Source organism: Acipenser ruthenus, chromosome 2, assembly GCF_902713425.1.
Source record: "Acipenser ruthenus chromosome 2, fAciRut3.2 maternal haplotype, whole genome shotgun sequence".
Lineage (NCBI taxonomy): Eukaryota > Metazoa > Chordata > Actinopteri > Acipenseriformes > Acipenseridae > Acipenser > Acipenser ruthenus.
The window spans coordinates 81,373,738-81,391,065 of record NC_081190.1 but is presented as its reverse complement, the minus strand read 5'-3'; the positions used below and the strand labels follow the sequence as shown (position 1 = coordinate 81,391,065).

Below are 17,328 nucleotides of genomic sequence, written 5' to 3'. Positions count from 1 at the left end.
TATTCACCTTAATACATTACACATATAGGAACACTAGACCCTTTTCAATAAGCTTTAATTCATTGTTTAAAAGAATCTAGAACAATTTAATAGATATCAAACCTGATTTAATTTATCAAAACAGACCTAATATTACTGAATTTTGGAAGAAGATACTGTATGGGTGGTTTGTGGAATAAATGCATCATGTCAAATGTTACCATGGGTTTGAAGTTCTACTAATATCAGTGCAACTCAGTTCTACTAATATGGGCATATGAATTAAACACGAATGAAACACACACACAAAAAAAAAAACTTTCCATGAAAATACTCGCATCACTGTGCACAAAACAAGCTTTCATAACAACTGTTTTTATTAATAAGATTTTGCATATGAAGGTGTAAAGTGCTTAAATCAATTTTCTATGCAGTAGGTAGCAGCTACTACTTTGCTGTACGTTGAAACATTAGAAAAGCAGTTCAAATTCAATTGGAAAGACGAAAGTGCCCTCCTCCCTTTAAGTGACATTTTCCTCGAGCTTCAGTGCCACTAGAGGGTGCTGTTGTGTTAGAACTTACAGTAAGATTTATTTGGTTCCATTACTGTGGAGACAGTACCCTTTTTCCTGCCATCCAACACACTTTAATACAAATGTAGGGAACTAAATCTGATCTTAAATAATGCACTTTCAGAAAAAGGTCTAAGTATTTTCTAAAAGAATGAATTTTGAATTACCATATTTTAATGTATTTCAGCTTGTCAAGTACACAAGATGTGTGTGTGTGTGTGCACGGGAGATATAACCCAAGACAGCAGAAGATTTTTATATTAGGTGTGCGCCATACACAGGTTGTGCAATATATTTTATGAAAATATATTGCACAACCTATATATTGCAATAGTATTCGACACACCAGGCTTCTGGAAAATGTGTAGCTAGGTGATTTTGACAGCATCTACTGAACATGGGTTAATGCTAACTCTACTCACAGTAGCGGCCACGTATAGAGATCATTGTTTTACCAATTTTAGACTCAACAGGAGGAAGTTTGTATAAAATAATGTTTTGAATAGGTGACAAATACATCTGCCACAAAAAGGCACCAACCCCCAGCAGTTATTATTATTAGGAAACTGAAAGGGACTTAGAGAGGAGTCTAAATTGGGAGCTGGTCATAGAGAACAGGTGTTCTATCTTTAGAGAGTTAACCATTCTAATAACTTTGATATTTAGTTTGCTTGGTTTTCTGTCAAGTTAGAACACTGTTTCCATCACAGTAGTTGCTGGACCAGGTTGCATTACATTCCCCATATATAGTCCGAAGCAAATATCCTCATTAAAAATAAAAAATAACGATTGTTTGGGTCCCTCCAAGAAAAAAAAAAGTATATTTTAGAACAGTAAGCTTGTATTTTTTGACATTTGACCTTTATTAGTTTTTAAGATTCTACACAGATGGGAGCAGTTAATATTTACTGTCACAAACACAACCTGCGCTTGTTTTAAGATATTTTACAATACCCATTTGAGGGGGACAATGCCATCAACCATCAATATGAGAACAAGGTAATTAACCATTCCTTAAAAGAGAATTTTCAGGAATATTATCTATCTATCTATCATATATATCTCAAATGTGCATTACATCACAAACTTTTCACACAAGATGCTTAATGCAATTTCCTACCCAATATTACCAAAAGGGCATTTGCTGTACAGCTATTTACACCTTATTTTGGCTTGAGCACAGATGTTGCAGTCATGCTGTCATTCAAAATGTAGATGATTTAAAAGTTTTCTTCCAATTACATAGCACCTACAATGCAATATATTATTTTACAGATGAAAAAAATGTCACAGACGGACCCTAGGGTAGAAGTTAACATATCTTACATGGATTACATTGATGACAAAATTCTCACAAGTATGCAGACCAGTATATGACATTAAAGAACAAGAAAGTGAAAGGAAACACAGCCCTTGCATAAAGGTCAATTCTTTTAGCTTCAGATGGAATGACAGGCTTAGGTGGAGATGGCTTCTTGTTATTTTTGGCCTGCAACTTCCCCAAGCCACTTTCAACTTCTATGGGTTTTCCGTAACAGTCATAATTTGACAATTCAAAATCTCTTGGCAAAGATCCAACGATGCTAAAGTCATTAGACCTCAGGTCAGATTTGGATGTGCACACCTTTTTGCACCTAGTTTCTGCAACCTAGCAACAAAACCATAGAAGACAGGTTAAAGAAAGTTTAAGAAAATAAACACTTTCAAAATGTAAAACTTTATAAATGCATTTACAACACAATAACAAATAAAATACAGTACTGTATACCTTGATGAATCAGTATGTTAAACATCATTTACATATTTAGTATTCATTGTTTTATGTTAAAAAATTATCACATTTATAAACAATATTCTGCAAATTCCAATACGCCCATTTATTTTAGCTTTACCGAAGATTTCACAGTTGTAATAATGAATCAGTCAGGGCTTCAAAGAGTACAGAAGAACAGGGAAGTCAAGCAGCAAGGTAATACATTTTATTCCACAAATATATGAAGCCAGAAATTCTTCTACAGCAGCCTGTAAGTGAAATACGCAAGCAATCCAGTGATTTGTTACAAGTTAGTGTGGTTCTTTACTTGTATTTTATACTTCATTTTGGAATATATAAAAGTTTTCTGTTAGCACGTGACCTCCTGTGCTGTAGCTCAGTTGTATTCCAGCCACAATCAGGCCTCGCAACTAAGAAGTAATTTGATACCAGTAAGAAATGGTTTCGTGTTTTTTTTTTTTTTTTATTGTTTTTTAAGATATTCATAGTTGTAATTTAAAATTCGTATTAAATAACCATAAGATCTTCAACACAAGAAATAGGGACCAATTACAATGCTTTATACTAAAACTAGGAGAGAAAAATGATTTTAAAACTTTGGTTAGCACTCCTTTAACAATCCATTAAGGCTTTACCACAGGCAATATCAGAAATCATTGCATTTAAAAATAATTAAGGAAATAAAAATCTTTTGTTCCTATTATTATCTCTGAAAAAGAAAGAAGGCTAAATGTATTCAATGAAATCCCATCTGGTTCTAACTTGAATCAGTTCTCCCCTCCATTATCATATATACTCCTTCTCCCTTGCCTGAGGTTATTGTTTCACTCGATGAGGAAAAGGCTTTTGACCGTGCCGAGTAGGATTACCTATTTGCTACTCTACATCGGTCTGGCTTTGGTCCCAATTTTATTTCATGGATCAAACTGTTATATACCTCCCCCTCGCTTCTGTTCACACAAATAACATGCAATCTAAATATTTCTAAGGTTGCCCTCTCTCTGCCCTCCTTTTTGCAATTGCCAGTTAACCTCTTTCAATACCCCTGCGTGGAAATCAGGATGTAAGGGGAGTAATTTGGGAGTCGAGAGCAGAAAGTATCCATATGCTGATCAGGTTTTCTGGATATAAACTCAACCAGCCTACACAAGAACAAACTCTTCCCTATCAATTTGGCTGCCCTCCATTGTTCCTTTGATAATTTTCCTTTCTAAATTGCATCCAATAATTTCACCTATCTGGGAATCTGTTACACGCTCATACAGCAAGTTTTTTAACCCTTTGCAGTCCATTTATTAAGTGCGCGTCAGGTACAATTTATTTTCACACGCGCAGTTAATTTTAGATGCGCTGTTTAAAAGTATTTTTTTTTCACAGTCAAACGGGTTTAAAAGGCCCTGCATATCAACAAAACATTCACTAGGCATCTCCAGCCCCGCCCCACCCTTTCGTTCGCTATCGCTTTCACATATGCTAAGAAATAAATAATAATAATAATAATAATAGTCGTACATACCCGATCAATCATTTCCTGATCACTTGTTTTATCACCAAACTCCTCAATAATGCGATCCAAGTCATTATTTTATTACTATAACATCTCAAATGTCCGTGATAGTCTCTGTGCGCTGACACAGTAACATTCAGCTTGTTTCCTTATGACCGCCCATATGGGATGCCAATGGCAAGTATGACTAATCATGAGATACACCATTTTATTTTATTTTATTTTTATTTTTTTAATCGGCTTGTCTCGGCTCCTGTCGCTCCCACTCGGCCATTGAATGGTTTTCTCTGCTTTTTCTGGAGAAAAAACGACTACAAACCCGTTTTTTGCGTTTTTTTGATGATGTCGGACAGGGTCCGACAATGGACCGGATAGGAATAATTGCAATGTCGGACCAGGTCCGACAATGGACCACAAAGGGTTAAAGTAACTTTACTTTCTTCGTCGGTCCATTCTACCTCTTTCCCTAGCAGGTCACATTAACTCTATCACGATGAACACACTCCCCAAGTTACTCTATCTTTTTCAATATATCCCTGTTTTTACTGCCAAAAAGTTTTTCAACACCCTAGTTTGAATAGTCTCTTTGTTTATCTGGAACAAGAAATCTCCCAGAATCCGCAAATAATTTCTCCAAAGAATAAAACCAATGTGGGGGGGGGGGGGGGAGAATGGCTCTAACTAACTTTCAATTTTACTATTGGTCGGCTAACATTCAAAATCTATTGCACTGGTCACGATCTCACCCCCAGCCAGATGGGCCTGCGTGGATGGTCATGGAAGCTGCTTCTTGTCGGTCCAATTCCCTACCTGCCCTGTTATGCTCTTCCCTTCCCTACCTCTAAGTTTAGTGTTAACCCACTAGTGTGTCACTTCCTCCAGATTTGTGCTCAGTTTAGGTGGCAGTTTGGAAATTAAAGTAACAATTGTTGTTTGTTTGTAATTATCTTAACTTGTCAATTTGTAAAAAACAAATAATGTTTTTAAAAAAAAAATGGCGGTAAAAACACAATTATTATTATTATTATTATTATTATTATTATTATTATTATTATTATAATAATAATAATAATAATAGATTTTTTAAACAGTTACTGGGAGGTTCCGTAGCTGTATCATGTTGTCTTCATACTTTTTTTCTTCCCTCCCCTTGCTCCTGAGATCCATTGCAGAGTGTCTTCCTTTCCAGATCCAGGATCTCACATATGACTCAGGACTTAACATCTTGAGAGGAGGTCCTACCAAGCTAAGGAAACGTAACGTTGATATGGTCTGCACTTTCAGAGATGATCGCAAAGGGGTCATGATAACGTTCGTGAGAAGCCCCGTTCACATTCACTTGATATTGGTATGACATTAATATACTTTACTAGAAATTTTACTGGAGCTGGCAGTTTCTGGGATAAAGACATTTTTACATCAGCAGCAAGTTGCTCATCTGTCTTGTCGATGAGCCTACGCTGCAGCTGGTTTGCCAGAATTGTAGAATTGTGCTCAGCTGATTTCTGTGATGCCCTGGAATTCCATCGCAGCTATAGCTTCTCACATAGCTCAGTGTGCAGCGTGATGCCCTGGAATTCCATCGCAGCTACAGCTTCTCACATAGCTCAGTGTGCAGCGTGATGCCCTGGAATTCCATCCCAGCTACAGCTTCTCTTGCTCATCTGGCGGCGCTCGGCCAATTGTGCGTCACCCCCTGGGAGCTCCCGTCTATGGTCTGCAATAGAATAGCCTGGACTCTAACCGGTGACCTCCAGGCTATAGGGCACATCTTGCACTCCACTTGGAGTGCCTTTACCAGATGAGCCACTCAGGAGCCCCATAAACATTTTAAAGTGGTTGATCCCATGAACTTCCTGCAAAACGTTGTGAACAGACAGTTCCAGTTGATGGGCAGAGCAGTGCCAAATGCAGCCGTATCAGAGTAGCTACTCCGCTTTTCCTAGCATGACTGCAACTCCATCACAAACAAGAGCCACCAAGTGCATCTTTAGGTAATCCTCTGTGAATCCCATTTCATACAGCCTTTGTAGCAAGATCCTGGAAATGGTGGAGGCATCAGTGGCTGCAAGCTCTATCAGATCAATAAACATGTTCGTAGGCTGCTCCATCTCCTGTTGCAAATCGTATGTAGACTATAATAGTGGTAGCCTGGCTCAAAGTGGTTGACTCATTAATCATTAGTGCGATTTTGCACTTGTAAGATATATTTTTATGGATTTTTTCTTTATTTCCTCTGCAATGTGTTGCTGTATGCTGGTGCAGATCACGTTCGAGTGCAGAATTCACCACATATTTTAGTCAATTTAACTGCTGCAGATCAATTTCTGTTTCAAAATCGTCCGACAATTTTGTTTATCCTGTGTGTCCGCAGTACGGAACACTCTGCATGTAGTTTCAATATGCTGACTCTCAGACTTAGTGCTCACATATCTTTTTCTTCAGAGACTTCATTTGTTTTAATTTACTGTCCACATAGCATGAAATATCACAAGCAGCCCAAGATTTAGCAATCTTCAAACCATGACCTCTGCTCATCACTCCAAGGGACTGTACTTTTTCACAGATGCTGCAACCCAGCTTACCGTTCCTGACAATTAGCCACAAGTCTTTTTTTGACTGTCTGACGAACACAGAGGTAGATCACTCGTGCCACCTTCTGGTTCATCATGTTTTTCTTGGCGATTATTTGATTCATCAGGGATGCTCTGCACTGCTTTCTCCTCCTCTTTAACACCAGTAACTTCTTCACTGTCAGAATCAGTTTCCTCTTTCTTGTAAAGAAATTGGTGATCTTATTTTTTTGACTCAGTGGTGAATTTCAACTACTCGTATATCAACCATACACAAACCACTCACCTTCACGCGACCCCACTACCCTGGTTACGACCCAAGTCGCTCGTTGATGATGTCAGAAAGAAGTGTTTGTCTGCATTCTGTGAGTCATGTGTGGTACTCCTGTTATGCTGCTCTCCATATACAGTACGTAAATATTTTCACTTGTAATAATTGCCATGAAAATAAATGTTCATAATTATTTATTGTAAAGTTGTATTTTGTACTGTTTACAAAAGACTCAGGCTGAAGTCAAGGTTGTTGGATAACAATATACTTTAGAAAAACTGGATAGTTTAAAAATTAGCTAGATTTCATAGACTAAGCTAATTTGAAGACAATTTAGGTTTAATATTAAGTGAAGCAGTCAGATGGCAGGGAAGTTTTTAGTGTACCCTAAAGCAAGGGTTCCCACTCTTTTTTACCCGAGGCTCACCTGTTCAGCTGCATTTGGCACTGCGGCCCACTATTAGCACTCCTGTCAAATTAAAAACATGTTATATGTTTAAACCTGCAACATTATAAATAAACCTAATCTGAACTGTCCTTTATTCATTTGAATAACTATTGTGAAAGATGGAAATCACATAGAATATGCACTGAGTGAAAATAACATTTTTCGAAACACTTTAATTTTAGTAAATAAAATAAAATAGCAAAAAACCCAACAGACGTTTATCAAACCTTTAAATTAGGTACCTTTGTATAATTGAACATTTTAGAAGCAGTTATGTTTCTTGCTCATCAAACAAGAAAGTGCATGTCTCTTATTATTCCCATTCCTAAATACCTGAACAGGAATCACTTGAATAAAACCAGTACAACGTGCACAAGAACATAATTCTTAAACCCTAATTTCTGAACACTGTGTAACTAAAACGTCCAGTCGTTACCTCTCACGCTGAACTGTCATGCACAAAAAAGACGAATGCGCACAATACAGAAGGAAACGAGCGCCTTGCAGAAGTTACTTTCTTTGCCACTCCTCTGTACAACCAAATACAACTTGCAAAATCACATTCAGTTGGCTTGCAACACCTCCCCCAACCCCCCCCCCCCCAAAATAAAAATTGGAGCACAGCTGCGCTACTTAAACAAAAGAAAACTTATGAAAAGAAATCTATCTGCAGCGAAATTTGAATCAGTCAAAAAATGCTTTTTTAAAATTATTATTTTCCAACAAAACATATTCTAGCGTTACTTTAAGACGACTGTGAACGAGCCAGTAATCAATAAAATAGCAGTGTAGCCAAACATTTTAATAAATCAGTTACCGGTATGTAACAACATTTATCAGTTTGATTAATAACTTGATTTAGTTAACCTTGAAACATACATTAAAGTACTCAATGTTTTAAATGTTAATAGCTAATTAGTCACAAAAACGTATTCATCATAGGCATCAATTGAATTTTTAAATGAATGTTATCAAGTACAAAAGTTAGTATGAAAACGTTTCTACAAAAGAAAAAACCCACTCCAGCACCTCAAAACTGAGCCCACAGTACAAATGCATTCAAACTCCTGTAGCTGCCTTTTTTGCTCTTTATACTTTGCAAAACGTATTCTTTGTTAGCGGATTCGACATACTGTAATTTTATTAATACTGAACACAATGTTCACATCTGCCAGCAGAGTGATCACATGACCTTAACACTGCCCTATTGTCAGAGCTCTCGCTCCACATCCCGCCTACAGGTAGGCAATTTGTTAGCTATGATTTGTGAATTTCTGCTTTGATTGACAGTCTGCCAATACTGGCAATACTACACTTTATTTTTCTAGTTACAGCTGCAGCTGGCGCCTGCTTTTCGCTTTTAATAGAAAAAAATACATAGAATGTCATTGCTTCCACGGCCCACACGGGACTGTCGTGGCCACCCTTTGAGCCGTGGACCACAGTTTGGCAACCCCTGCCCTAAAGTTTATGACAACTTGAAAGGTGATTCCATTTTATCCTGTGTTTTTAGGGAAATGACACTTTTGGCTAACGTCCTTTCTCAGTTTAAACTTCAAAGGAAACAGCAAAAGGCTTACTTCTTTATTCTTCTCTCTTCCTTCCTTTTCAACTTTAGTTTTATTGCCTTGTGAGTGAAACAGCTTAGGTGCATTAACTTAGAAAAGTGGGACACACGTGGTCAATGATATTATTGGTTGAAAGGAGGATTGCAAAACTTGCATCAGTATGTAATCGTTTCTTCTGATAGGTTAAGGAATAAGGGGTGATGTCATAAGAGAAGCTATATTAATCCCAATATTGTACAGTCTTTGACTCCATTATGACTTGTGCTTAAGGAAAATGGAATATCCAGATGCTGTACTGCATCTAATATTGTTGAAATCTACAACGGAGTTCGGAATCACGGGTGCACGAAGGAAAAAATAACATTAACGAACGTGTTGCTGTTTAAATTCCTTACTAATAAAGAGTGAAATAGTTCTTACTTCTTAATAGTGTAAGCATCCTTATCAATAGTCCCATTTTCTTTGTGATGGAAATGGTTTGGTTCCACTTTTATTCAAGATCAAAAATAAATATACTTTTCATCTATTCACTTCCTGTGCAGAAGGTTCCACAATCTGACTGAACACTGAACACTGGACAGAAATTGAGGGTCCAGTAAGTAAAAAGTCACCTGGACGCAACAGCCATTTTATATTCTATATCACTGAATGTCATTCAATACAAGTGAACAAATTACAGTGATAATGTTGCTAGTAATAACAGGTATGGACTTTAAATTATTGATTATTACTTCTTTAATAAATCCCCTCGTGGGAGAAAACGGCAGCAAGATTAATAGATGTAAAAGTGTTGTTTTAGAATTAAATATATTTTTTCAATGCTACAGGGTGGCATTTGGAATCTATCTTGGGTTTATTCAAATCCAACGACAGAATGAATGGGTGAACCCAATTACATCACTTTGCTAAGCACAAGTAGAGCTTTATATAAGGAAAGTCATTCTTCAAATTCAGTTGTTTCATTAAGGTTTAAACATATTTTCTCCTCCTTACATTGTACTTGTACAACCCACTAGCTCCTTGTCGGTTACTCAGCCATACTCAATTGTAAAAAATAACTACAGAGTGGTCTCTTCTTTAATATGGCTACAGTGTGACACTGAAATTGTTCATTTTGTTATGTTTGACTTGCCTGCATAGTGCTGATATGAACAGGGGTACACCCTGTTCCATTTACTGTATTCTTTTTTGCTGGAGTTTTTCCCGCTGCTTGTTCTTTGCTTGCCATTTTAGCCTTTTCAGCCTCAATCCTCTTGGGACTATTCAGCATCACCTGAACTACAGCATATTCAACCAGGGATGCAAACCCGAACAAAAGGCAGGTGATAAGCCAGATATCGATTGCTTTTACATAGGACACCTTTGGGAGTTCAGAAGCAAGAGATGTACATTCAGATGACAAACTCAGCACTGAGAAAATTCCTAAAAAAAAAAAAAAAAAAAAAAAAAAGTTAGATCATTAATGGATAAAAGACCGTTAACAGCAGTGCTTGTTGAATTTCAAAGTCATACGCCAATTAAAAAATGTCCATAACTACACCAATGTCTTAGCAAATCACAAATGTTAGTTCTTTTGTTAAATTAAACTATATATAAATCTAAAGTCAAATGTAAAATTAGATATAAGCTAGTTTTTAATCAATAAAAATCATTGTCTGAACTTCCCCTTTAAACAGCATTACCCAAAGCGATTAAAACATCAAAGCTGACAAAAAGGTTGAATGTAATAAAACTAATTTAAGCAAATTGAATAAGATTCTTATAGGAACAGTTGTGTAATATCACCTGTCCGGATATGAACTGTACCCAATCTCTGACGATAGAAGCAGTTCTTTTTTACTACAGGAAATGAATATAAACTTGATATGAGACTAACTGCAATCATGAATGCTGCTAATGACTTGTCTCTATGAAAAGAAAATGGTTCAGGGTCAATGAGCACAGGATGCATTAAATGAAAACAAACAGTAAATCACCTCCTTGGGACATTTTTCAAAGCGTTTACTCAGGCCTTTAACTACTATTATTTTTTAAAAGGAGAAACATCCATACATTCAAAACAAGAAACACACAACTTGACAGTACTTGACCTTGTCAAGCTTGGTAAAGCTACACGTGGTAATGTGTACACATTTAATAATGAATGTACTGTAAAAATACACATGACTTGGGTTTCGACACATTAGATGCCCCAACTTCTGGTATCATTTAGTGTTCATTATTCTTCTCAAATGGAAAACAAGACACACAACTGACCTGGTAACATGAAACCTCAGTTTTAGATGAGCTTGGCATAACAGGACCAGATCAACACATGACAATGATGAAAACATGGAAAGAGAGAGAGGCAGTGGGAAATAATGAGTGTGTGAAATGTCTCAACCTCCCCATGTATATTACATGGCATCTTAAAAAAATATATATATAATAAACAAAATAAAAAATAAAGTAGTCTGTTCCATTTAGCGAAGGAATGAAAAGTTAATTTGACTATACCCAGCGGAACTCTGGCAGCACTAGCATCAGGGTTAATCCAGAATGAGAGCCATGAGAGGACCACAATCAGAAGAGTAGGAGCATAGACACCCATCATGTAAAATCCAACCTGCCTCCTTAAAGTGAAGATTACCTCCACGCAGGTGTAGTAACCTTTAATGGGGGGGAAAAAATAATATGAAGAGTATAAAATTAAACACTTAAACAGCTATAATGAGTAGAACTAAGATGAGTTTACAAGGAATATTGTTTAGTTCTAAATAAGTATGTTGTTCTCTGCGAAAAAAAAAAAAAAAAACCTTAATTGGCTAATTTTTCAGTTATCGGGTGAAATTAGAGAATTTCTCCCACTGAACGCAAATACGACTTTATGAGGTTAATGTCAGTATTTACAGTGCTTGCTATAATAAGTGATAAATATGGCACCTGTTGGCATTATACGACATGCATTGCACACTGAAAAAAGTGGTGACGTAGGAAGGAGTCTAATATGAAAAACATGTTAGTCACGCCCAGCACTCCAGATAAGGTTCTGGGTCTGGGAGTAACTTACACTCTAATTTTAACACTGAGAGAGTTAAATGTATTTTCAGGTGGTAAAATGCAACATTACCTTGAAGTCATGTAAATACTGTACAATATTTAATGGTAATGGGATAGGCATTAAAAAAGAGCCTTCCATTTTAACTGCATGTTACTTTAAACTACTCTACAACCACGTGTGTGTTCTACAAGGTTCTTCATCGGTTCAGCGTATTTTTTTTTGAGGTATCATACTGACTGCAAATTAAATTATGTTACTTATATTTTAACATGAAATTCTTGAACATGTTAAAACTTCAGTATAAAGCCATACATATAAATAAAATAATGAAATGCATTAATACGTTATAAAACAGTTGCTTTAATATCATAGGCACCTTTTTTTAGTGGTTGCCTCTGACGATGGTTCCAGTTGAATTTGTAGCTGGACTGGGGTGTTTACGCTTCAACCTGTGTAGCTTCAAATTTTTCTTATTCTTACTGTGATTGGCTGCAAAGACAACAGGGCTAACCAGAGATGGGATAGTATTTGTAGGATTGGTTTTTCTTGTGTAGTTTCCTAGTAACTGAAGACATTAACTGACAGTAACGGAAGTATTCTGGGAGATGTAGTTGTTAGTGAAAGTTTTATGGGAGACGGGAGGGGAAGCAGACAAGCTGTTCAGCAAAATTGCTATGCATATTTTTCCACATTAAATTTCAATTTAGTGCGTATTTCTGATTTTTTTAATGCGAAGAAACGGCAGGGACGCAGCTTATCTGGACCACTGGTCACAATCATTCGTAACTAATATCAGGATTTTTTTTTCCAGTTTAGGGGTCTGTTACCATGGTTATATATATATATATATATATATATATATATATATATATATATATATATATATATATAAAAAATCCTTAATACACATTTAAAAAAAAGAAAACATACCAGTCCCTTTATAATACTTTGTGCAGTTCCCATACTCAATTTCCTGCTTAATATCAAACTGGGGTAAAGCAATTTGTTCCATTTGAACAGGGTCTCCAGACTGCCATATGAACCGCAGGTCATCTGTTGTGTATCCAACTGAAAACGCAGAGGCAGAAAGCAAAACGGATTGAAACATCAAACAGAGCACACACATACCTGGATTTTTTATATACAGTAGCTTACAGAACCACATCACCCAACTAGAAAAACGTAATTACTACTGAAAACATGTCCCGAGCCATACAACACTACTTGACTGGTAAAATATATGTAATATCCTGTACTTGTTTGGGTTTGATACACTTAAATTGGTCTAGATTAATCTGTTTGTATCTTATTGTACGTACTGTATAATACTGTAGTATAATAACGAAGTCATTTTACATACAGCTTTCCAGTTGCATCTTGCACCGTTGTGTATCCATAGGAAATAAAGTTAAGTCCAGTGGGCAGGAGAGAGTCACAGATAACCTAAAATGTTAAGGATAATTTTAATTAGGAAGAAGTTAAATGTTTGCAGCTGTATTTTTCCCCCCCAAACACAACCCATCACTGGGTGGTCTAGAATTCCCATTTTCTCACATACACGAAAATATTGCCCAACTAGCCAGTTCATTTCATGAAAAGAGGACATGCCACTACGAACGTCCTAGAAATTGGTCCCTACACAAAATTGACTGCAAACCTGTTTAAATTAAGCATTAAAATAATTGGAGCTATCCCATTTAGCTACATAGGCTTAAATGTGCATTTTTCTTTTTTTAAAGTAAAACATGTTAAAACAAACATGAATTTTCATTGTAAAAACAGGCATCTGGTACTACACTAGGTTAAACAAAGTTCTCAGTTGGCTTGCCTTCTAGGAATTCTGTTATTGCTTTACCTCCTTTGTCATTTCATCCCAGCAGGCATGTTACTGGCTGACAGAATGTCAGTCAATCGGTGAAGCAGCTGAATGGTTATTAACAAGAAAGAATCCAGTAAAGGGGTGGGGAAATTACCTGATGAAGTGCCACATATCATGTGTCAAAACTACAAATTTGAAACCTATATAATGAAAGGATGTGCATGGTGAAGACATTTATGAAACAATCTTGTTAACTAAAATAATTAACAAAAAAAAAAAAAAGAAAAAAAATCAGGGTCTCTTTTGCCAATGTGGTATTTATTATTTTATAACTAGCTTTTCATTAAATAAAGCATGTTTAGCTGATTATGCTGGATTTCCCTTTTTTCTGGAAGAGATACTCAGACCGTTTTAAAACAATGTTTTAGATGATAGATATCTGTATCGTATTTTAGCTTATGCATATCTGGCAAAAGGTTATCTCCTCTATCATCGGACCCCCGTACAGTTTACTTTGCAATACAAGATAATTAACTGTATATATGCACCTGAAATCAAAACAGTATATAACTATAGAAATCACATGCATTTTGTAAGTAACATTTTCACAAGTTCAGCAGAAAATACTACAGTGCTAGCTAGTCTCCTGGTCCTCCCCCAATTCAAAAAATGTTATATATATGTTTGCTGTAGTAATATACAAAGGAGCCAGGTGATTATGATGCTACCACATCATTAAGTGTAAAGCTAAAGATTTGTCAATTCTAGAACTGATTTTAACAAGAGTAAATGGGTTTGTACTGTGTTGTTTGATCACTGTTCTCAGGTTACTCCTGAGTGCATTAACCCATAGATTCCTCTTCGACCCACCCAACTTAAAAAAACACTTCCCCCGTTCCCTAATTAGAGCAAGAACAATTGCCAAACAGTAAATAGACATCGCAAGCTATTCTGTACAGCTGTTGCTCAGCTGCAGTATGAATCCTACAGGTTTTTTGTTGTTGCTATTTGGTAGAATAGAAAAAGTCACCAGTAACGGTTTAAGGGTTAAACTTACTAGATATAAAACTTTCTAAAAAAACAAACTACTAACTTGGCCAACATATTAAATCAGTCTTTATTTCATACCATTCGTCATAAAACATAAAATGCTCGGTTCCCCGAGGGCAGCATTTTAATAAGATAGAATGCAGAGCTTCGGGGGGCGGGGGGAGAAACACACACGGACAAATGTGTCCTGCAGAAAATATATTGAAAACTACCATTACCATATTGGAGACAGATTACTGTTCCTCTAAAACTTCAATGCAATCAGATTCTGAGGTACCACGAGATATAGGCTAATGCTCTGAAAAACTGGAGATGCTTCCGGAGGTCTTTATGACATGGCACTCTGCTGGAAAAACGTGACTTGTTGGAAGAGTTGTGCAGTAGTGAATGCTACTTACAATCATGAATGATGGGATGGAATTGCTGAGATTTATACAAATACATGAGAATCACCAAGGTTTCTGGTACTAAAAATGTATTACCTTACGCCTCATATTCAAAAATAAAACAGGTCATTTTTACACACTCGAGATTTTGCAGGATATTCAAAACACTGTCCAGAACAATGTGCTTAAATCAAGAACATAGCATGTCTCCATATTGCAAGGGTGGTGTTTGGCCTAGTCTTTAACAGCTATTCTGTCATGATTGGAGGAAGACATTATTGCTGGTCTTAAACTTGCTGTTAACAGAGATGTTAAAACTTCTACTGTTTTAGACAAAAAGGAAAGGAGAAAATGCTTTGTTACAATCTACCGTCCGATATTAGACATGCTGAGTCACTCACTTTTTTAGACTAGCATTTTGTACCAATTTTTAAATGTTTTTTTTCTTCTTCTCTTTACTTTTCTACAAATATTGACGCTGTTTTGATTAATTTTACTATAGCTTTTTCATGTTTATGTTTTTAAATCGTTTTGATTAATTTATTCCAGCTCTCAGCATTAAAAAAAACTGGAGACTAAATTATATTGGTCGCAATCTGAACTTCTTTTATTGGCATAAAAGTCCCCCAAAAAGCTTTTGAGGTTCTCTGTACTTATTTCCTTGGAAAATGTTTCTCTATTCCAGTCTTAACCCATGTAGGGTTTTTTGTAATTCTTTCATCTTTGTTTTCTTGTTTATTTAGCTGTGCCTCATCTACTCTTTTGTGTCTACTGTAGAACTTACTGGTACTTTCCTCTCTCAGGTGGGATGACTCATTACTGTGAAAGTCGGTGCTGTACCAGTTCTCTGGAGTCTCATCTCCAAATAATATTGAAGAAAATGGGTGGATATACAGTACTGTGCAAAAGTTTTAGGCAGTTGTGAAAAAATGCTGTAACGTAAGAATGCTTTCAAAAATAGACATGTTAATAGTTTATATTTATCAATTAACAAAATGCAAAGTGAATGAACAGAAGAAAAATCTACATCAAATCAATATTTGGTGTGACCACCCTTTGCCTTCAAAACAACATCAATTCTTCTAGGTACACTTGCACACAGTTTTTGAAGGAACTCGGCAGGTAAGTTGGCCCAAACATCTTGGAGAACTAACCACAGTTCTTCTGTGGATTTAGGCAGCCTCAGTTGCTTCTCTCTCTTCATGTAATCCCAGACAGACTCGATGATGTTGAGATCAGGGCTCTGTGGGGGCCATACCATCACTACCAGGACTCCTTGTTCTTCTTTACGCTGAAGATAGTTCTTAATGACTTTCGCTGTACGTTTTGGGTCGTTTTCATGCTGCAGAATAAATTTGGGGCCAATCAGATGCCTCCCTGATGGTATTGCATGATGGATAAGTATCTGCCTATACTTCTCAGCATTGAGGAGACCATTAATTCTGACCAAATCCCCAACTCCATTTGCAGAAATGCAGCCCCAAACTTGCAAGGAACCTCCACCACGCTTCACTGTTGCCTGCAGACACTCATTCGTGTACCGCTCTCCAGCCCTTCGGCGAACAAACTGCCTTCTGCTACAGCCAAATATTTCAAATTTTGACTCATCAGTCCAGAGCACCTGCTGCCATTTTTCTGCACCCCAGTTCCTGTGTTTTCGTGCATAGTTGAGTTGCTTGGCCTTGTTTCCACGTCGGAGGTATGGCTTTTTGGCCGCAAGTCTTCCATGAAGGCCACTTCTGACCAGACTTCTCCGGACAGTAGCTGGGTGTACCAGGGTCCCACTGTTTTCTGCCAATTCTGAGCTGATGGCACTGCTGGACATCTTCCGATTGCGAAGGGAAGTAAGCATGATGTGTCTTTCATTTGCTGCAGTAAGTTTCCTTGGCCGACCACTGCGTCTGCAGTCCTCAATGTTGCCCGTTTCTTTGTGCTTCTTCAAAAGAGTTTGGACAGCACATCTGGAAACCCCTGTCTGCCTTGAAATTTCTGCCTGGGAGAGACCTTGCTGATGCAGTAGAACTACCTTGTGTCTTGTTGCTGTGCTCAGTCTTGCCATGGTGTATGACTTTTGACAGTAAACTGTCTTCAGCAACCTCACCTTGTTAGCTGAGTTTGGCTGTTCCTCACCCAGTTTTGTTCCTCCTACACAGCTGTTTCTGTTTCAGTTAATGATTGTGTTTCAACCTACATATTGAATTGATGATCATTAGCACCTGTTTGGTATAATTGTTTAATCATACACCTGACTATATGCCTACAAAATCCCTGACTTTGTGCAAGTGTACCTAGAAGAATTGATGCTGTTTTGAAGGCAAAGGGTGATCACACCAAATATGGA

The 17,328-nt window shown here is 36.9% G+C and overlaps 1 protein-coding gene across 5 annotated transcripts in view; it reads right to left on the bottom strand.

The window, feature by feature from the left end:
- Positions 1-1,390: 1,390 nt before the first annotated feature.
- The window catches only part of LOC117409324 (glycine receptor subunit beta-like), a 45,204-nt gene continuing 29,266 nt past the window's right edge, over positions 1,391-17,328 (bottom strand). Inside the window, exons 6-11 of one of the 5 annotated variants that reach the window (XM_034015183.3) lie at positions 13,093-13,175; positions 12,663-12,800; positions 11,189-11,341; positions 10,949-10,979; positions 10,478-10,531; positions 9,948-10,114 (exon numbers count right to left, since the gene is read on the bottom strand). In XM_034015183.3, coding sequence (XP_033871074.2) covers positions 10,084-10,114; positions 10,478-10,531; positions 10,949-10,979; positions 11,189-11,341; positions 12,663-12,800; positions 13,093-13,175 — 490 coding nt within the window. In that variant the 3' untranslated portion in view covers positions 9,948-10,083. Of the gene's footprint in view, positions 2,200-9,824; positions 10,115-10,477; positions 10,532-10,948; positions 10,980-11,188; positions 11,342-12,662; positions 12,801-13,092; positions 13,176-17,328 lie in introns of those variants that run through there. The other 4 variants (XM_034015182.3, XM_034015185.3, XM_034015186.3 and 1 more) reach the window with 4 other exon arrangements.